Genomic DNA, 23,708 nt, shown 5'->3' with positions numbered 1-23,708 from the left:
TTCGTGTATATTCTCTTATGACAATTTACACAGATGTGAATTGCCTTTCTAAAGTAATATCTTTATGTTCGGCGATTCACGGAAACAAGAACGCTGTATGTCAGTTCATAATGCAACCATAATCCGCGGATTAAAGTACGCTTAATTGAGCAGGTTCGCGATCGCGTTAAAGATATGGTAATGAATTCGATTATTTATCAGCGGAACGTCGACAAAGCTAAACGGAACTGCGGTCAGTCTTCATTGTGTTTGTTGAATTACAGAAATTCTCCACATTCTGCCGCGAAACGACGTTTTGGTGTGCATATTTCGCGTAATATTGTCACGGTCACTAGTATTCGTAACGTCATGGGATAAATCTTGCTAAAAGGGGTATTTATCTTTCATGGTTACAGATGACCATAATGCCGATTGTTACGAATTACAAACAAAAAAAGAGAATGGACAGATAGAAATCACAAAAAGGAAATTGATCAACGCCATTTGTGTCAACAGGTTCATTTTTGAAGAATTAAATAAGGAAAAAAAAGATTCATCGTATATATTCTGATATAAGTATATGTATATATGAGCATAATCATATGTGTATAAGTATAATTTAATTTCCCTGATACATAAAATCACACGACAACGATATAAATATCGCGTCAACCGAATTGTTCTCGAGTTCGTTAAAAATACGCAACAGTCGATACATTTCAGAACTTACTTGAGAAACGAATTATTTATTTATCTGTGACGTTGTTGCTTTCCAAAGGAGATTATCCAGGAACTGCACGGACGAAAGGCCTAATGTCACCACAACGATGGAATACGCGGCATAAAACATTCATAATGCCGCGATCGTAGGAGAAAAGAATAGATGCTGCACAACCGCTGTCAAATGTCATTGAAATGTTAACCTGATCTCACAATTCTCACTATTCCCTTTAAGATATTGATACATTCTTACAGAAGCCATATGAAATTCCTTACGTACAGTTCTTTATATTTTTGAAAATTCTCTCGCGGATACTAAAATACATATCAACGGTTCAAAAATATAACGGTATATACGTCATTTATACGGAGAACTTCAAACTAGGACGAACTGTCATCCGTAGAAATGTTCGTTTCGCAATTCTTACAATTTTTAAAATCGATATTAGAGTTTATTAATTTTCAAAGTTTTGTTCCAGTCACTTCTCTGCAAACAAACGCGATTCGTTGAAAAATTCAATCGGTCGAAAATTCTCATACGTCTCCGAGCTTTATTGTCAGAATAGAATAGAAATTAACGCGACACCGCGATTAAAATTTATTAATCCGCGAACAGCGAGACGACGACTGGCAGTGTTATCGTACCGTCGCTCAGGCAATCTTGTCATCGAAACCAGGCCAACGCACATTTATCTGTTTCGTTGGATAACAGGGATGCGATTGTTGCCTTTCATTCGGATTTATAAAATAAACCACGGCCGCTTCCACTTTCAATGCGGACCTGGTTTTCACCTTAACGAAGCCCGTATCATAAAGAGCTCGCTTAATAAGTTCCAAAAGGCCGCCTACGAGCTTAGATGTTCGTGGTTCGTCGCTTTGGAATAACTTGAAAATGGGGAAAAAACACAGAAGGAAAATAAAAGGGAAAAAGAAAAAATTTATTTTCGGTGAATAAGGGTAGTGACACGAACCAAACGATCTGCCATTATGATGGTAAAATTTCATTTTGTTCCAAGGATCTCCCCTTCTTTTGTTTCTTCTTATTTTGAAGGGATATTGTAACGCGAAGTAACGACAGGTCAACTGAAAATCATTCAAGTAAACCATGTAGATCATCGAATAAACTAACAAGCGTAAAAGCAGAGATGAATATTTTGATTAATCGATCGATTGCAAAAATTTGATTAACCACTGCGATATATTAAAATATATATTCGCAATAATATGCACAATTACTGATTCAACTCTAGATTGTTATTTAATTATTTAATTATTAATTTTAGATTATTAATTATTTAAAATTATTAATTTTAGGTAATTAGTTGTAGATTGTTACAGCAAGCAAATCAATTTCGGTAAATGAATTCCAAAGCGTTCTGACTGATGTTTGTTTGAATTTTAAGAGATTTTTAACGCGATTTATTAATATTTTTTATCAATGCTGATATAACATTATTATTATTATTGAAATAATGCTTTCATGGAATTCTTATCGTATTTTCTAATTCATCGTTTTACAGTATTTTACGACTATATCGTTTGGATCGTTTCATAGACAGAAGAGAAATGTATCGTTTGTTATCTGGAACTTCATCTTTGTGACGGTTAATGCAATTTTATGATAATAATCTTTTGCGATAACAATAGAATTCAGCGTCGAAACTGTAAGTAGATCTGTAGCATCTACCACGTGTAATTATCAAAATCTGTTAAAAATATATATTTAAGATCTGAGGAAATATTAATTACGTTTATCACGTTAATTCCACGTGGTAGATAAAAAAAGCGATGAAATCGAAGAGAACGTATAACGCGTGGCCTCGTACTGAATCACCACGCGACGATATTGGAATAGGTGAAAAAGTGAAAATTACGAGCTACTACGACGTTATTTATGCGCAATTATCTTTATTTACTTCACGCTCTTCGTATAATGTTCGTTTGATTCAATAAAGAGATTGGAGATTCCTATCCTTTTCCCTTGCTTTGATTATTTACCATAAATTTTCGTATTGATAGACATTTAATAGATATTAATATGTTACAATCTACAACGAAATTATTATTACATTATTTTATTTTAATATTAAACACTTTGATATTAATTGAGAAGTTGTTTGAGGCCAGCATTCCTAGTACCTGTTCCAAATATCCTATAAATCCTTGTAGGATTTGCACTTTGGTATTTCAACGTTTCGCTTGAAAGTGGCCATTTGTGTGGATTCATTTGCAAACGGAAGGATTGTTCTATCGAGATTCGTCAAGGTCAACCGTACTCTCCACGTCAAGTAGCTACGGAAAATTCGATGAAAGGAATCCGCCCCTGCGACGACCCTTTGTGTCGGATTGCCTTCCCCAGTGCATTGTCGAACGCACAACTTCAAGTCTGGGTCAAAGGGCAGCCCTGTTAGCCTTGTACGACCCTGCGGTGAACACAGAACTGATTTCGACACGACAGCGAATTCAGACACAATGGTAGATACCTCGCTTTCTTTTCGTGAAACGTCAATGAAACAAACGAGGAGGATAGATATATTCGTTTCTGTTTTACGCGGTTTTTTAGAGTCCTCGACCTACTATTCCATCGACCTCCTTCATCAATGAATGTAAAGGGTGTGATGAAATACGTACTACCTTGAAATCACTCGAAATTACAGATATTTTTCACTGTGAAATTTTATCGGGGTTTTTCTCCCCCTCCGAATATATGTATTTGTGTGCATCGATGTTACGACCAAAATTGATTGTATCGATATTCACTTTGGAAATTGCAACTTTTCAATTTTTGTTTCACAGCTTTGAATTTAATTAGTTTCGATGCAATTCTTTTTCGCGGATGTAGTATGCTTTTTCACAGATTTGTTGAAAAATTGATTCTTGACTCGAATTTTTATTTCCAATGAATAGGATAAAATTCGGGTGATAGGAGTGATCGAACATTTCCGAAATTTTATGTAAAAGTATCGGTTCAAACAATGTATTTATCGTGAGTTTAAGTTTATACTGCTCGACACAAATAACGAGCTGAAAATCAAACTGGTGTGAGTCCAGATTTTCAAAATTTGACTTTAATCACGTTCATTTCAACTTGAAAAATACCATCCTTCATCTTTATAATAAATTAAATTATACCTTTATAACGATATAAGCGATACGTTCTCGCGACTTAAAGAAATACAGTGGATAATTTATAATAATTATTGAGATATGTATAATTTTGTGTCTTGGACTGGGATACTTGCATGTGGGTGTCAGTGTGTGGATGTACGTGTGTGCGCGGCGTTTCGAAAACAGATGAATGTAAACTATTCAGTTAACAGTCGAGTATAGAAGAAAGTGCTGAGACGCGTGCAAGTGTGTATCGATGAATATCTTAGAAATCGTCCATAAAATAAACATATAACTATTCTAATACTAATTCCAAGTATAAATTTAGTGTTCCTATAACATTATTTCGGCTATCAAGATCCACAATTCTCAACAATAATAAATATAAAAGTCTGTATTTTGTGAAAACTAGACTGACTTACATCGCTATAATTCTCAACTCTTCAAACGCGTAGTCAAACACTAACAACAATGTTTCAAGATAAACGTGTCCCTAGTTCTCAAAGCCATTGGCGTTTAGTGAGAGATTCTTAATTAACTCCCTTATGCTCGCGGATTAAGCAAGATATGCTCTCTCTGGTGCACCGTCTGAGCATTTTAACAAGTGTATCATTAAGTGCCTTACTGGCATACGTCATAGTGTAAATGAAGGCAGTCTCGTCTCGCGGTAGAAATTTCATTTTCACTTCGAAATAGTACTTCCAAGGGCCGGAAAAGTGCTCTTCAAATGTTGCACAAGGCTTGCCAATGGTTACCAGTTGCGTACCAACGCGAAACACGCGACCACGATGGGGGCCGACTTAATCCCAAGCCACCTGGAGGAGTTTCATAGCATTGAAAATTTTTCATTCCCCAGCGCATTCCACGTCGAATATCTGTCCGGGAGTTCGTTTGTCATTCTCCTTTTTCGCGCTTTCTCAAAAAATTCTTCCGTATTTCCAAGCTCTGTCATATATCCTGATACTTGAAAAAAATGTTTTATTTGGTATTAAAAAATCTTAATATTTAGCGGGTCTATTTTTAACTTTGTTGTTGCTGTGTTTTGTTATTTAAAGTCGCATCATTTGTCAAGATTACTCTCTTCTGCTATATTCTTTTATTATACTTTCAACTCATGTTGTATTATACTTGTTATTTCAAAATATTTTATACAACGCGTACAATATACATACATATATATATATATAAGTTTTCTATGATGAGTGTTGAAATAGGTTTCATGGGCCATTTTACATCCAACGTTGTATCCACTGAGTACACGCAGCGAAGAGAAACGACAAAGTAGAGTCTACATATGGCGATATTTTTCTCCACAGTCGGGATGAAATCAAAGATATGTTGAACGTATAGATAGACGAGCGTAAGATGGTACAGGTATATATCTACGGAGGGAGTCCGTTATTGGTTGTAAAAACGGCCGAACCATCTGTCCGCGATATGAGACCTCGGTGCACCCTAAAAATCCACTCCTGAGCCATCAATGACAGTAATAAGTCACACAGAGTCCCCTGCTCTGATCTTGTAGTGGTCTGATCGTGCCTGCCAGTGAAATTCAATGACAGAATCCAGCGGTATGGATTCTTTGTTTCTCGAGGCAAACATTGTAGACGACAGTTGTCCGGGCTCAAGAAAGACAAACCGAATTTTCTGAGCCTGGAAAATTTAATAGTCGAGGACCTACTGTAGGCAGAGGGAGTAGTTGGGCAAGTTGGATCTCTAGCAAACATAAGCGCCAATATCTTAGAAGAGCTAGTCCAAAGAACCCTATCAGCAATATTTTTTGAAACGAATTACATCCACCCACCCAAGAACTACTTCTCAATCGAACTTGAGAATTACAAAACAATCTTTCCATGCTTGCAGGAAATTGAATTTCTTCCTAATGACTTGACTTAACACTTACCATTCGAGCGATATATTGATTTTTATTGAACCAACAAAATGGAGTTCTGCGAAGTTTGATTGAACAGCATAAAGCTTCACCGCAAGCGAAATGAACGCTAGCTTCAAGCACAAAAAATATAATATTCCAAAACCAGGAGAAAGAACAGCAAATAAGTAGAAGCGTAAATCAGGTTGCATTTGTGCCAGAATTCTCGCTTTAGCCATACTTTGAAGTATCAGAGCGCGAATGAAAGCTCTAAATATATATATATATACACAGTGAGACGAAGGTCGAACGTGAGAAAGTTCACGCGATAAAAAGGAATTCGACCGAGAAGCGAAGCGAAAATTTTGCGGAAAGGGGTAGGTCGAGGCTTTATAGGAACCGTGCCTTAACCCAGGTTATACGGCACTGTATCTCTTGTGGCAGCTGGCTCACATGGCGGAACAACACTAAACTCGAGGCTCTCGTGCCTCGCACGACCCTATCGGGTGGCCGTCTTATTTTTAATAAAAACTCGGCGGCGCGGCGAGATTAAAAAATTCGTGCCGGCGCCACGAGCCACTCGATGGCGTCGTAACTTAAAATTAAGAAAATTAGGGGACCTTCGCGTTGCCACCAACCCCGTATATCACGGAAACTGATCAATTTTTCTTGTCTCCGACAACTTAAATCCCGAAACCTTCTTGTTACCTCGAGAATGATCGAAATTAGGTATGGATTAATTGGATGATGAATTTTTAACAACGCACAAGTGGATTATATTACCTGTGTTGTATGTTAATGAACAAGCGAGTCGAATAATTTATTTCTCTGCAGTAGAATTTTAAAAATAATTTGAAGACACATAAAGGGCAAAGCATAATATTTAGCTTATAAAAAAGAAGATGTTACAGTTCATGTGCAATCTTTGAATTACCAGCATATATACATCGAATTATTCGGAAGTTCATACATGATAAAGATAAGAGAGGAAGACAAACTTTCACATAAAAAGAAATTGAAACAAAGAAAATAAGTATATAAGCTTCTGCATAGAAACAAAATGTCGATTTATCGTAACATAGCTTCTTAATATAGTCCCGGAGGTATCAGCTCGTCAGAGAACTTTTTCAATATTAGCCTTACCGTAGACAACCGGAGAAAGAGTGATTTTTAACGCGGAATCTTTCCGATATCTCATTATTCCGTCGAGTTCTCGAAAGACCGGAACGTTGCTCGACGAACTTGACGCAATCGATTGTGAAATCCTCGAATATTAATGGAAATTAATTCGTGCCGATTAATTTCTCTTTCTGAGCAGCCCGGTATCGGTATCGATTCGCAATTACACAGGCGATTACTTTATCCGGCAACTCGGAAAATTGATGGAAATTCCTTTGGAAATCAGATCTTCCAAAATCAAGAGAGTCAGCGCGATGTAATATTAGTTACTGGGAGGAGGGGAGGGGGGCGGGGAAATTCTCATCAAAGAGATACTACATTTCCTTTTTACTTCCATTTTACTCGTTACTTATGAAAATTAACTATATCGTGATATTTGTTTAACGCGAAGATTAAAAATAAGGATATATTTATATCGTTTAAATCTTTGGTCTTAATATTTTGAGATCTTATGAGTTTGCACTCTGGAAGTCTTTCCCTGTTAGTTGAATTACCGACGGATTTAGGTGGATTAAAGACTTACCTGAAATTCCGTCGTAGGTCCACCATTCGTCCCAACTGGCCTCGGATTCTGTAAAGCAATGAAACACAACTATTATCGAAGTGTTTGGAACTCGGCAACACGCTATGTATTACTTAACTGTTATGTACGATCCATTTATATACAACAAATAATAGAATACTAGAATGATATATTGATGTTCTAATTGGAAAATAATAAACCTGATTTGTTATTTGTTAAACTTAGAGATGTTATTAGAATAGCGATGATATTGAAATTAAAAATATAAATTAATAGATTTGTATATCCGAAGCGCGAGAAAGGATATATTTTACGTTGTACAGTGAATTAATGCATGGTATTTGCCAGTTTCTTAACCCGTATATCTTTAGAAACTTCTGCTACACCGGTGAGAACTTTAAAGTTCCATCAAGCAACGAAGAGCATCGATCAATTGAACTTCTTAGCGTCGAGAAATGATCGATCAATCGATTGATAATAGTGATTCAGAATTGAAACTGAAGCATGCGATCAACAGTAAGACTGTAACTCTTGAAACGAGATATTTTCTTTCAAAAGTTTCTTTCAAGGAATTATACAGCTATGTAATAATTCTATGTTACTACGTTACAAGCTGACATTGACGTACTACGTTTCAGTTTATTATCTTTTTCAATTATATATACAATTAGATTCTTACTTCTTCAAAACTGTGATTGTAGAAAAAAATTGCAAGGGTTCGGTCGTGAATTTGTCAATATTTCATGAAATTTGAAGAAACTGATGCGTTTGTGATACTACGATAACAATATATTTGTTGAAGCCCGGGAAATTTTTCAATGTCTCTACGTTCACGCAAAACTTAAATATAAGGAAAGGAAGCCAGGTCACAGTTTCAAAACTCCGTAAAACATTTAATCTCTGGGCTCGATAATCACAGAAAAAGCACCATAAAACCAGACTAACCAGCGTCCGTTTTCGAAGCCTATGAAATTTCAAACGCCTTCTGAGAAAGCAACATAGGATTCCTAAACGTAACAGCACGAGATCGTTAATTCCATCGTAAAAACCTTCTTCAAATTTCCATTCAAAAAACAGAAAAAAGTGCCCGATACTCTTCGCATCCAGCCATATACACTCCATACAGAGAAAAGAAAAACAAAAAAGAAAAAAAAAGAAATGCTGGAAATCTGCAAACGCGATGAGAGATCGGATCGGAAACGGTAATCGTTAAATCGCTTAAAATTCAGCGAGCGAGAGTGTCTCGTCTCGGAGCACTCAACGTCCTCATAATTGAATTCTCATTCCACGAGGAACACTTTATCTTCCGCATTACCGCGTCCCTTTCCATATTCATTACTTTTTCCGCCTCGAAACAGCCGGCCGGTGCTGTCGGGAGCCAGGGCTCGTCGTTTTTTCTATATGCAAATCATCCGGCGTTCCATCCGTGGCGAACGTTTTAATGCCCTAAGCGTATCGAATAGTTCGAGATTCTCCCTCGAACAATTATTGCTTGGAGCTCCGGTTTTCTAGTCGACCCTCGTCCACGTGCGCACGTCAAACCTTCTCTCTTCTCCTCCATCGTTTCTCTTCGCTCTATTACTCTATGTCCTTCTCCAACATTCTCTCTATCTAGCTTTCCGCTCTTGCCACCACAGTCGTCAGACTCTCGGCCTGACCAAAGCGCGACTCATTCCACTTCCGACGGTGACCCATATTCGATTATCTGGATGCATGCCATCCAACCCCGCACGGGCAAACTAATTGCCTCAAATTGGAAAACTTTCTCGGCCTGTCCTGATCTCCGCCCTCTCCTCTCGCCATTGTCAATCTCCCATGCTTCTCTGTACCGTGTCCTATCTCGATGCGAGCCATGATCGTTTCACATCCTTGTTCTCTTAATTCGCGATAGAGTTCATCGGGTTTGTTACGGATACAGTGCGGATAATTACGCAAATTTATATTTTTACGAATGTAATTGAAAAAAACTGAACGCAGACGTAAATTTGTTTTACCTACTAAATATCGTAACAAATACTACGGTAAAGCTATCTCATACGTTTTTGCGTATTATGTGCACTCTGTGCATTTTCCAACGAACGCTACGAAAGTGTATGCACCGACAAATTTTCTGCTACAAAAAGTGTTTAATGGCAAGAAAATGAAACCGTAATTCATCGATAAATATATAACTCTTCATCGATAAATCTTGGAAATAAATTATTTTCGCCAATGAGAAAACAAGTGCGCTTGAACAATTTTCCATTGAGTTCTGTTTTTTCAATTAGTTCCTAAAATAAAGGAAACGTAGTGTCGTTCCTTTAAACGATCGAATGGTCAAAGGTTCGAAAAATAAAAGTTCGTATAGTGCTAGGACAAAAAAGAAAGTTATTTAATTGCGTCGAATTGCGCAACGAGGGACGAACCGCTTTTGCCGTCGTTTACGTAGCAGCGTAACGAGCGCTGTTAAACATCGAAGGAGAAATGAACCGTGGTCCGTTTGGCGGAAGGCAAGAAGGAACCGCTTGTCGATGAAACGTTTCTACAGAATGCACAGACTAGACGGTTGGCGCGTGTACGAGGACGCGAGGAACCAAAGGGAGAAGAAGTAAAACGAAAGGACGAAGAATTTAAACGAAACAGCGGAACGAGGATGGCTTCTTTTCTACTTCGCCCGCGGTAATTTCACTTTAATTATGCTTTTTGCATCTTCGCAAAACCTGTTTGCAATTTCCTCCTCGGCTACCGTTTCAAAATATTTCTCGTATGTTCCGAAGATCGAACTTGAAACTTTCCTTTTTTCAGTTTTTCATTCTCTTCTCTTTTATTATCCAGCTGAATTGATTTTATAGTAACTGTTAACATGTTCAGCCTGTCATTCTGTCATGAATAGTCGAATTTAATTTAATCTAGTCTAATTATACTACAATATCTTCGATTTTTTTCCACACTATTTCTGATATAGAACGTTTCGTGAAATGGACGTTTTAGGAAATAGCGAAGCTAGTTTTAAACTATCGATATGATGTTTAAAATTTCTGAAATAGGTTCGAAAGATACCCGTATGTTTATTAATTGGTTTTGAAACATGAATGCGAAAGTATATTGCAAGTAATATATTGTTAACTTACTGAAATTTAATAATTACGTATTTAAATAACATTTTAACAGTTTGTAATCTCAGATATTCCAGTTAGGATTTTATATTAGCTCTTGCAAGACTTACTCGAGGGCAGAATTAATTTTAGATTGAAGCAAGATCGAATTAATTTCTTACTAACTATCGCAAAGGCTTAGTTCATGCAATATTGCACTACTGTGAACTTCTATCGCAAGTGGCCTGGGACAGCGCTTCGGGGAATTCGAAGTGTATTATCCCATAGAAATAAGTTTAGTATCCAGTTTCTACCAGGTCTAAGTATTATCTCTTGCCTATCTCTCACGTCAACTACTTTATTTGAAAAACCACTTTCTCGAAAATTGCACTACCAAATTACTCCATCGATACTCCATATATCATATTACCAGTAACTTAGAAAATCATGTTAATATTGCACACATTAATAGAAATGAATAGCGATAGGAAAACTAAAAATACTATAATATTCGAAATGTTGAACAAAGTCAAACTTTCTCGTGTTCGTCATAAATTCCTTCGCGCGATGTAAATTTTATAACAGTACCTATTTCTTAATAAGAGAAAATAATACAGAACTCCATAAAACGATAATTACTGTGAGAAACGCAAACTCAGAAAAGTAAACACTGTGTAAAATTTCAACAAGTTTCGCACGTAATATATTCATAAACATTTCCGATAGTAAGTGTTCGAATACTTTCGCGAGTCGCTGTACCTTCTGGACTAAAATCCTGCACATCAAACATTCAAAAACCTAAATTGTACCGTGCTCGATAAACAGCCATCCCACTATTCCACGATTCGTTTTCCACTTTCCATGCTCCTCCTGCTCCCCCATGTCACTCCTTCCTCAAGCAATTGTAACAGCAACCGTGTCGTCGTCCAATTTTCAGCGAGCGAATCCCGGGCTCCATCGACTCCATCGAAAGGAAACGTAAATACGCTTAAAAGTCACTCGAACGAACCGAGGATGGAAAGCCTGGAAAGCAGGTTAATCGCGTGGCCTCGGGCCTTCACGGGACTTCCGACGTCGTTCGTGTATCTCTTCCGGCATTCGGTCCGCGTAGCAAATCTCGACGAAAATAAGCGCCTACGGAAGGATGAGCGAGGGCTCGAGAGAGAAGGAATTAATAATTTCCGCGCCGCGGAGGATCGTCAGCGCGACCCCAACTCTCCAGTCGCGCCGTTATAATTATGGTTAACCGAAATTTCTATATTCAACGACGGCCAACCGAGTGGAGGAGCCGCGTAACTGCCTGGGACCTGGAGACGTTGTTAACTTTAATGGCGAAATTATGGTCGGATTAAACGGGGCTCGCTCCCAGCTCAGATAGCTACCGAGACCTACGTTTTCGCACTTTCTCACCAACAATCAACGTTCCACCGCAAATAACACTTTTTGTTGTCCCGCGGACCCTCGCACGAGTAGCTCGGTATTTGCGACTTTTAACAAAGCAAAGTAATGATAATACTTCTTCGTATCTCTGAGCGCTTTGCATTCACGACAAATATAAGATTTTCGACCGAACATGTAAGGCAATAAGAATTAGAAGAATATAAGATCACGTAAGTAGAATAGTTACTTACTTGTCAAACGCGTTATTCTTAACTGTCTATTCGCAGCAAATGTAACTGTCCTAAGATTTTTAGTCAAAGATGTAAGCCAATAACAAGAATTAAGACGCTGTAAGATCAAATAAGTAGAATAATCGTATACTGATTAGACACGTTACTCTTTTATTCGATTATCAAAATACATGAGACGTGTCCTATTCTAAACAATTACCCTAAAACGAAGTATGTTAAAAGTGTCGACAAAAAATCTAGAACTAAAAAATGGCTGAGAAATTACATCCGTATCACAGGCCCGGTTGAAAAGTAACTATTTCTAACGCCCTGACACACTTTTTATTAAAACCAATTCCATGACAGCACGCGAGATCAAGTTTCTGCTCGTCTCGCACCTTTCCTCGCCCTTTGTCACCAGCAGTAAAGAGGTTTATTAGCCGCGTGGCACTCGCTTCTTCCCGTAACTTCCGTGCCCGGTTTTAGCGCTTCCCGCTGTCTGTTTTTAACACCGTAGGTGCTCTCGCTCAGCGGCATTGTAATTCCAGTATTATTCGTTCAACCACGATAAGAAAGGTAATTGCGAAATTGCCACACCTGTTGTCACATTCTAGCCTAGTGTGTTCAAGTGTTGGTTAATGGGAACAGCAAGACACTTTGCCGACTGTGTGGAACGACGCTCTTCACTCTCATTTGACGGATATTTTCCGACATATCATGAGAAGAGAAGTTTCTATTGGAAGTTAGTTCGTTGGTGTTTGACGGATAAATTGTTCAAGTCGTTGAAATTGTTGAGAGAGGTCTATTATCGGATAAATAGATTTCAATATTTTAAGCATGAAATTATTCTTTTGGATCAGATTGTCGAATATCTTTTGATAACTGTTGGGTTGCTACGTAGCAATAGATATCGGTTTTCAGATAAATGGTTTCAAAAATTATATTGTAATTTGTTTCAAGAATGTAAATTTTTTATGAAAGCAACAATCGTCTTGACCCTTCTTTTTTATTGAGAACGATATTACAAAATTGTTGTTTAACGTTCTTGTCGTTTCGATCACAATTTTAACGGGATTATATTCGTAAAGAAAAATAAGTCAAAGAGTGGCGTTTTGAAAGAAATAAATTACATAAAGAACACGAGAGGCAAAAACTGACGGCGTGTATTCCTTAGAAAAGTGCTGGCTTTTCCACAAAATCGTGAACATCGGCTAATTATTTCGGTGCTTGAAATTCGAGAATGTAACCGCAACTTCGAGAAGCGGGAACACGCAACTGGGCAAACTAACGCATCGAACCTGTTAACTAGAGGTTTCGTTTCAACTCGGCCCGTTCGTGCGTTCGATCGCGTGACTTTTCCACGTTTTAACCGCTGAATCGTTGAAGTAGCTTCGCCGCTAGGGCTGTTTCATCAATACTATCAATGATAATAACGTATCTACCAGCAATAATTACGGTCAGAACAGAACATTCTCCGCAACATATCGAATAGATACTGTGATTTCGTTGTCGATGAAATTGTCGTTGAAATATCAAGGGAACTTCTGTCTCCTTTACCTTCTTTCCATTTTTTTTATCGGCGCTGTATCGCAGTCATAAAGCGGAGATTTCTACGCATGAATCGTGGAAGAAATTGCCTGTGTAACTCGAAGTTATTGTGCCCACGGGGTTTCCTTGATTTTAGAGAACTTTACTACTAGCGGATGTAGGTCAGTATGTATGTACTAGTTTCATCAACAGATTGTGACGGTAATGAATGAACGAATGAAGCATTGAAGATTTTGGAGATTTAAAAAACCAAAGCGACTGATCGATTAATTTACGAAGGATATCGAAAAGTTTTGCGAATAATTTGTAGATTATAGATATATGTGTTAAATATATGGTACACTTATACTGTACGTGTGAAAGTGTATGTGAGCGTTGAAGGATGTCCAGGTATCAGTTGAGGCAAAAGCGATTAAAAGCGGTTAGAAGTTATTAACCCCTTAACCTACAATTTACGTTCGAGAATACCCGTATTATTTACGTTTGGCCCGATCATCGTACTACGGGCTATGCCCGTATACTATGTTGTAGGTTAAAGGGTTAAAAGCCGTTAGAAGTGATCAGAAGTAATCAGAAGAAAAAAAAACAAAACGAGTAGGTTATCGAGTTCTTCAGAGAGTAACGTACATGCAGAGTTGAATAATCTGCAAATAAATGTTAAACTATTTGTTTTTCCAAATCCTCTCTATATCTTAACAATATGTATACCTATAGTTATTTTAGTCAGTTTCGATATAATCGTGACCAACGTAACCGTAAATCGTCTCACAACAACGCTAATCAAATTTCCAAATTTTTCGTAAAACAGAATAAAATATTTAAAACTTGTTACGATTATTGAAAAATTATAGTAGACTGTACTTTATTTAGTATCTTACACTATAAACATAACAATAAAAATCATAAAGCGTATGAAGCAAGATAACCAGAATGCAAAACCAGACAAGAGTATTCAATTTATAACGAATATCAACAGTTATCCTAATACTTATGACGAACAGTGTAAATATCTCTTAGCTCGCTAGAAAACAACTTGTATTAGGTTGTCCGAAAAGTTTCTTTCGTTTCATAAAGTGATAACAGATAAACAACAATTTCTCTTTTATATTATTTTATTGAACTAGATGTGATCCATTTCGTCTATTTCTATTATTATGTTTGTGCATAATTCAATAAACTAATATAAAACAAAAAACACTGTGCGTCTATTATTTCCTTAAAAAACAAAAAAAAAAAAATTTTCGGACAACCTAATACATACAAGAACGTCAGCTCGTTACTTTCATCTGCAGATCCGTCTACATCCTTTCGTGAACACACATCAAGTCCCGTTCGTGGATGCATTAAAATATTTTCCGCAATATTTCTGCTTTGCACGAGCCTCTTGCGGCACACGGCTATTCATTTTCTCGTCGGCTTGGACGAATTGTCGGTTGTTTAATTATGATAGCCAGGCCGTATTAAGCACACGAGTCGAAAGAAAAGTTGGCTGAAACGAGGAAATGAAACGAGACGGGAAAAGAGGGTGAAAGAGATGGCGTGATCCGTAGTTCCGTCTCGCCTTCCGCACCCACCGTAATATGATTTCCCTTTCCGCGCTCGCGTTTTTCGCATTTCGCTTAAACGAACGCCTCTGAATGGCGATGCTGACCCTCCGCCACCACTTAATGTGCCCGTTGCCTCTTTAGCGGCCGACGACGTGGAAACGTAATCAACAGGAAGCTCGTACACGTTGCCTTCTGGATATTTCGTCTGAAATTTTCTGGACGTTCGTCCGCGCCGTTTCTGTCTCAGATGACCTCCATTCGATCATTTTCCTGGTTACGAAGCTTCGTTTCCCTTTTCTCGTTTTGTTTGTATGTACGTGTTTTCTTTAAATTTTATCCTGTATTGTTGTAATGACGAAGAAAGAGAATTGTAACGACAAAGAAGGAGAGAAAAAAGGGAAACGCGTTTCGAGATCAGCTAATAGATTCGTCAGAAAGGCTTTTTAAAAGGAATACTTTCTTTTACGTCCTGTAAGGGAAGTACAAAACCCAAAGGTTTTGAGTTACCCTAGTATTTACTTGAAGCTTCGTACATTGGTAGATTTCTCTGTTCTGTTGATGAATATAACTTAATACGAGGTAAGTTACTTAAAAATTAACTTTCTACCATTTTGGGATACGTAAATTGGCAATTTTACAGTGTTCTGCCATTTTTACAAAAATTATATATTCGAGTATAATAATAATTTAACATAAATAATTAGTATAATAATAATATACTAATTTAAATATAGTAATAGTTTACAGTAAAAACGCTGCTTCATATGCATTGAATGCATTGATAAAATGTTGAAACAGTGAATTAATTCCTGTCGTAGGATAACAACATCCCTGCTACTTAACTACTATCGATTCCTGCAAGAACGAACTAAAGGATACGAAAATCGTGTACGAGAAACAGTGAATTAATTCCTGTCGTAGGATAACAACATCCCTGCTACTTAACTACTATCGATTCCTGCAAGAACGAACTAAAGGATACGAAAATCGTGTACGAAGATTCATTCGTAAAAAAAAAAAAAAAAAAAAAAAAAAAAAAGAAAATGGCGCATGGGATTAAACGGTACGGGGAAAACGACGGCAGAAAAACGTAGCTGCATCGTGGCGGGAAAAATGAATATAATTTCAGGACGAGCGACTCGCATATTACCCTTGCAATATCCGGAGAGTTTTCTTAATCTGGACTTCGCCATGATGCGAATACGAATTAAACTCTGCCACTGTCCACGACTTGAGCCCTTTATAAGCTTTGGTTCCTCTCTATGCGCCACCGTTACAAGAAAAAGAGGATTTAGAGAAAGATCACGACATGTAATACGACCTCTCCCTCCTTTTTTCTTTCATCTTAAGTCTTCAAGGGAAGACGACACGCAGTGCGAGAAAGGATAATGCGCGGTTTACACACGAAAAAGATCTAAGCAACGCTGTATAAAACTGCTACCTTCCTCGATCCGTATACTTCCGCCAGCCGAAACAGGATTAATCCAAGAAGCGCGAGCGTATAATATATTACGCTTTTAATTGCCGTCTTAGCTCGCCAACTTACATCTCGCGCTGTTCCTTGTACGTTTTAATATTTTCTATTTTCCCTTCTTCATCATCCGCTTTTCACCTCGTGCATCCTTCTTTTCTATTCTACGCCTTTATTGCCCTCTCCCGTTAGCAGGTCCTTAAATACGGTGGCTGTAGGAGCTCTAATTTTATAAGAAGCATGAAACTTCATGTTTTCAGGTGAAATTATATTTTTCGTTTAATCCTTTTGTTCCATAGGCATAAACGTTCGTATGACTATTACGCGACAAGTACAAATTATTCAAACGATCATTTCAAGATTTGAAAACGTTATGCTCATCGTTCTACAAGTTCAACAGCTACAAATATCTGTCTGTTTGACTTTTCTGTCAACTACTTCCTCGATGTTACACTTCTTCAGCTTGAACAATAGAACTTGGCACGAGTTCTCAGAACATTATACGTATACGTAAGCGAATGCTAATTCACAATTTAGTTTTGCCATGTGCACAATTTTTGTTAAATATAATTTAAAAATCGTACTCGTGCTTCGATAAAGTACTATGACGAAGTTATATTCGATGAATGCCATAAGAAAACTGTTCCTACTCCACGTAACAACATCTCCAAACATTATGCTAATCGTAAATTCCATACCACAAAAGCTCACAAAAAGGTCTATCATAATCAACTCACGAACACTCACTGAAACAACTCGAGCGAGTCGCTCGCTGTTCGAACGCGTATCCTCAAAGGCTGCAATTCACGAGCAACTGTTCGAGAAATCGAAAGTGTACACAGTGGATGAATACAGTCGCGTAATCACCGGATCTACACCTTTCTCGATCGGCAAATTGTCGGGCTTGTTACACGAGCAATTGGTGGAAACCGTTTCGCCTTCGTCGCCCATTATCCCGCTTTTCTCGAACGCTTTTTCCCTAAGGGAGAGACCTCATCTCGCGCACTCGCCCTTTCACCACTCGCGTACTCCAACACACGCGCGACCGTAAATTGCCCTTAGGTCGGCAGGAATAATTTTCCAGTGAGTTTTCAATAATTCATGGTAAGCGCGGACCCCGAGGTGTCGGATTATTAGGGCAGAAGAGAATCGCAGGATACGGGGGAACGTTCACTTGATGGTTTACCGCTTAATAATTCGACGGGTGGCGAGTTCTGCTTAGGGTGATCGAAGGGTAGCTTCAAACGGAGGGCTTGCGATGTATGGAAGAAAGAATTAAGAGCCTATAGAGATAGATGGTGACAACGTTGTTTTGCAAAATTTAATAAAATATTAGAACACCGTTGCTGATTCGTTTGGAATTGGATGCAAGTAACGTTTGAGGATGTGGAAGATTCGTTTACGAATTTTTCTATCTTTCAGATTATCTTCGCTTGGTCGTTGTGTAATTATAATGATTGATTTGGAGTATTTATTCAGATATTTTAGGGCTGCTTGTTCATTTATTTATGATTGAGTAGAAATAATATTTAAAAATTCGAAAGGCTGACTTTCGTCGAATTTTATATTTTCTAGAGGATATTTTTCAAATGACACAACTCAAGTTTTTGATACAAAGCTTTATATACTAAACACATAATATATACGTCGAGGATACGATAACTCGTCTACGATTCGATACTTTAAATCGTAAAGCGAGAAAAATTGCAATAAAAAGGGCAAAAAAAACCTAGGGAACTTGACTGACGAAATTCGAATCGAGGCTGCCACTATGCGAGAATTAATTCAACGCGAGGGAAAGTGAACACGTGGTGCCTACTTTGAACGAGAGAGCAGGATCGAATAGAAAGTCGAGGATTAAGGAAAAACGTAGCAACTGTTCACCCACCGGACGTCGGATGCCAGACGAATTAAAAGCCGTGGTCCTTCGATAATTTAAGTAAATATCACGTGATACAAATGAAAAGCACGTGAGCCTGATACCGATTAAACACGATATCGATCGTCGAGGCCGTACCGAAATTACAGTTCACGGGACCCGGCTGGTTTCTCTCTTCCTCTGCGTTTCGGCCAGATAAGACTGGGCAAATAACGGTGTAGATACTATCGGTTCTGCCTTTCTTTTATCAACGGGCATATCAAATAAGTCTATAACTAACCGTGCAGACCGTATCTCTGTGCCGGGATGCCTGTAACCACGCTCAGACTTACGATGCACGAAACATTTTCGTGTTATTAATTGGAGCCTGGTATACGACTGATCTCGAGCAGAAAATTACCGACATTGTTCCCAGCATTTCGATAGTACGGGCGGTCGTTTACTCGTGCGACGATAAACAGATCTGGGATTTATGAAAATGTTCGTTCTTCGATACGAAAGTCGAGTTTCTATGAATAAGGGGAATTGAATCGAAAGGAAATTTTCGAAGGAATTAGATTCTTGGAAAAAGGAATCTTCCGAAAATAGTCTGCTTCTGAATGAAATCCACTTTTTATAAATTTCTTAATTTTGGTGAGCGAATACACGATTAGCGGTTAATTGCTGACATTCAAATGATTTATCTTGATGGAGCTGATCTGACTTGTACGTGGTTCAATTGTGATCGATTAAGGTGTAATTAGGGTTTGGAGAATCTCGTGAGCTGCCTGATGTTGTTGAAGAGTAAATTCAGAAGAAGAGGTAGAAGTTAAATACCAATCACTTCACGGTTCTACTGACGATCATAACTTCGAAACGAAGTAACTGCTAGAATTTCGGGCAGAAACCTCAGAAAACGAAATATCGTAGATAAATAGCAAATTTTTATACAGATTTATATTTCCATGGATATAACGAAGAAATGGGGATATAAATAAATATCTATTTCAGTTTCTAAATATTGCGTGCTCGATATAATATATACATATATAATATCAATTCAATGGAAGAAACAAGAGTCATATCTTTAAACTAATTTAATACACTTTGAAATTTATCTTAAATATAATTTTAATACATCTAAAAAACAATTGTTAAGGAGTAACCTGTTATCATCCTTCTAAAAAAAAAAAAGAATAAGAGAAACCACTAATTTTGCTTTAAGAGACAAAATATATTGCTGATAGAAGTAATAATATTTCTCAATTGAAAACTACTTCACTGATCTTTCCAAGTATTAATCATCCATTCCTCCAGCCCTATTTCCGCCGAAAGTAATCCTAATTCCAGGAGAGAAATAAAATACGAAACTGAAACTGCCACGGGAAGTGCCACCAAACAAATTCTCTCCGTGGGCGTAAAATGAAAGAGCTGCACGTACAAGAAAGAAGCGGAGAAGGAAAGAACAAACGAGCGTACGGAAGAAAGGAGAGAGTAGGAGAACAAAGAGGGTGCCCAAACGAGTGGTCAAATGTAATTTAAAGAAGGAAGCCTCTCCCACTCGACCCTCCATCCCATCCTCGGGCAACGACCAGAAAAGAAGGCAGAAAGTTCAGGCTAGTTTACAATTCAGCCCGCATAGAGCAACTCTTCCGTACCCATTCTGACTAACCCTCTATCACCTTGCCTCCGCAACACTACGTCACAACCCCTCCTGTTTGGCTTCGTGAACTTAGGCGTGGTACGCGTTCTATCAGCCTCGCGAGCGCACACGTACACGTGGCCACGCTTTACAACTTTCATAACGATGCATCGATCTACGAATATTACACGTACGCGCTGTTTCTGCGCGGAACAAACATATTCAGATACAGTGGCTATAAAAATTATTCCTATTATCGTATTTGTCATAGCGTTTGTATAAGAATTAATTAAGTACAAGTATATTAACTTTTATATCATTTCGTAGTAATACTTTCGTACGACTATGTAGATTTGATACCATGAAAACGAAATGTGGAATCTTATGACCTAAAGTTCTATTGGAAACTAAGATTACGTATAGATGTCTTTTTATAGCCACCGTACAAGTATTTTAAATTTATAATAGATAATAAAAAGAATTTGTAAATCTGTTTGAAGAATACAGGTGACCTTAAAATCGTTAAAGTATCACCCTTATCAGTATGGATATACGTCATTATACATCAGATTATGTATATTATTTGAAAATATTTTAATTTTCATTAACGAAATCTTTTTCTATCTTTTATTGTTTCAGAGCTCCGGTCTGCCCGCTTATCGTCGAGAACGGGAAGGATTTCACTTGGGACGGCACAAAGGAAACAGGGATCTGTCTTCGTTCACGCGATCGGATTAATTTGTGTGACCGTCTCGGCAAATAGTATGCTGTCGTCGAAAAATACGTGTGAGATGGAACGTGTTCCTTGCTGTCCGATCACTTCGATCCTCGTTCCCTCTAAGCGAAATCTTTTCAGCTCCTTATTGTACGTAAAACACAGATGTATATAATTTTTATAATAAAATATAATTAATTTAAATGTATATAATTTGTATGTATATAATAATGTGTATATTTCAAATAAAGACGGATAAATGAAAACAATTTCGAAAGTTTTTATTTAAAGTACCGGACGCTAAAATAAAATAACGATGCACAAGTAAAAAAAGTAGAACTTGTCAAACAGCAGCTGTCTTTTAAAAACAGTGAACTCAAAAAAAAAAAAAAAAAAAAAGAGAGAAAGCAGAACAGTTCTTCGACCACTTATAACGCAAGATTAATAGAGGCGTCTTGCACGGTGTTTCGCATCGTAACTCGAACAAGAACGGCTGAATGTCTCCTCGCGTGAAAACTTTCGCAGCGAACATTTTTCTCGCCCTGAGCCGTATGTAGGAAAAAGAAGCAGCGTCGACGAGAGTACTTCAGAAAGAAAAAAGAGAAAGAAACGACGAGAGTAGCGCAGCTGACCTCGCGATTATGCTACGTAGTATAATCATGCGGACGTGTTTCATCTTGCGGCGTGGAATACAATTGTTTCAAATATGAGGCGCACGTCATGAATTAAACGATATTCATTAAGCGAATAATCGCGCCAGCTAACTATTCAGAGACCGAGTGCCACGGATCCGCCGCTAAAAGTTAGCCGAACCGCTTCCGGCGCACCGTCATTTTACCCCTTTCAACTTTTGTCTCGCTAGTCTTTGAATCAAAGTGCAATTCGAGGTTGGACCTTTGACAAATGTCGACTCTTTCTTCGAATGGTTCTAGTAAAAATCAGGTCTCAAAGATATGGTTCAAGAATTTCTTTGTTGCAGTAAAAGTGATTAACTTTTAGTAGGAATCATTGGATCACGATTCGTGATGATATACGATAGTTTAAATTATGTTTAAGTTGGGCTACATAATTTTAGAATGTTTAGAACGTTTAGTGTGTATATATATGTAGTGGAGTATAAATAAAATTAATTGTCGTAATTACTTAGTAAAAGAGAACGTTTAGTGGGAAAGGAAAAAATTATAGTTAAGTGCGATTTCCAATTTCTATTTCAGTTTAGATGCGAAAAGTTATTTTCAGATTATAATTTTATCTCGAACAATAAAGGACACAAATGAAGTTAATATATAATATTTTGTCCTCAAGCGCAAAATAGTTTTCATTCTACCGGCATGGTTCTTCTTTGTGTGCTCGATCTTTGCGAAACTAGTTAAAACAACGAAGTTTGTTGTAGCAAAGTAAAGCTTCCTTGATTTCCTATCTTGAATCTCTAAAAGCCGCGAACTCGAGAAGAAGTGAACAGCGCGAAAACACAGGTATCCAATACACTGTTGCAGTAAGTAATTCGAGTAACGTGTCGTGAAGTTTGTGTAAATAGATCAATCAGTTCGAAGGCGAAGTAAGAAGAAAGAGGAAAAATGCGGAAAGTTCTCCATCCATCTTAATATCGTTCATGTACAGGAGTGAAGATACTTTTTAGACGTTGAATTAAAGAAATTTTCTGTCCATTTATATAACGTTTCACATACGAATTTTCTATTCGTACGAAGATTTAACTCACCCCCTGTCAATTCTGATCAAGATTCTGAGACTAATACAACAAATGTCTAATTTACAACTTCATTCAAAATTTTGCATGCACAACTTATAACATAAGAACCTTTTCGTTTGGAGGATCACCAATACAATGACATACAAAATTCTTACTAAGAATCTCCTGTTTCCATTTTAAAGCTATACATGTAATATCGTAGATTTCTGTAAATCTCAGTATCGAATAAAAAAAAATTTCTACTTATCCCTAAAAAAAAAGGTGTAATAATCGATCGAAACGCAGAAACTAATCGTACGAACGCGCAGCTTACGGCGAGAATGCTTTACTCAAGATTCTCGATAAAATACTTTTCGTGAGATTCCTATAAACCTGCAGTCATCATGCACAATTTACAGTATGCGAAATTTTCCACGCCCATTCTTCCGATTCTCATCTTAAGCAACGGGTGCTGCGAACGTAGCAGTTCGCACTCACCATAGAAAATTGGTGGCGCGGCAGGGGTGTTCGCGGGTTAGGTGGAGGATAGGTCGTAGGATAAAAGGTCTGAGCTGGGTTTACGCCGCGTCATCAGCGTAATTGTATGCGAGGGAATAAACAAAACTATAAAGCTCGCGGTTCGGATTACTTTTCCGCAACTTTCCACCCCTTCCCCTAACTAACAACCATCCCCTTCCTTTTTCTTCTATCTCTTTCCAACGCGGACAGAAGGCTATCGTTGCCGGTTACTCCTCTCTGCTCCTCTTTTCCACGGTTCTCCCCTTTCTCAACCGCTTCTTAGCCCCCTTTCTTTCTCTCTTTTTCTCGAGTGGAGGCCCGGTCTGGTGCATCGTGGAAGTTTATGTCTGAGAGTCGCGTGTGTATGGACGAACCGTACGCTCTCGCCAGTTTGCTTTCCTTAATGTACGAACCCGGGTACGTGGGAGAGCAAAAGATAGAAAGAGAGAGAGAGAGAGAGTTAGGAAGGAACGTGCACACAGGCAAGCTCTCAACGAATCTCAACGTCCTCTCTCGACGGTTGCTTTTTATTTACTCCATTTCCTCCTTTGTTTACTCAACGGCTCGTCCCCTTTTGAACCCAGGTTTCTTCTTTCATTTCTCTTTCTCTCCGGTTCACCATCGCCGGCGTTTTCTTCGAGCATCGCCGGCGGCG

The 23,708-nt window shown here is 38.0% G+C and overlaps 1 protein-coding gene across 3 annotated transcripts in view; it reads right to left on the bottom strand.

The window, feature by feature from the left end:
• Positions 1–23,708, bottom strand: part of LOC100748441 (carbonic anhydrase-related protein 10) — a 229,351-nt gene that overhangs the window by 99,007 nt on the left and 106,636 nt on the right. For all 3 annotated transcript variants that reach the window (XM_012393923.3, XM_012393922.3, XM_003485494.4), the window contains exon 2: positions 7,380–7,427. In XM_012393923.3, coding sequence (XP_012249346.1) covers positions 7,380–7,427 — 48 coding nt within the window. The remainder of the gene's footprint in view (positions 1–7,379; positions 7,428–23,708) is intronic.

This window comes from Bombus impatiens, unplaced genomic scaffold (genome assembly GCF_000188095.3).
Source record: "Bombus impatiens unplaced genomic scaffold, BIMP_2.2 scf_0060, whole genome shotgun sequence".
NCBI classification, from domain to species: domain Eukaryota; kingdom Metazoa; phylum Arthropoda; class Insecta; order Hymenoptera; family Apidae; genus Bombus; species Bombus impatiens.
Note: the sequence above shows the minus strand (reverse complement) of the source record. Positions and strands in the feature narration are given on the sequence as shown.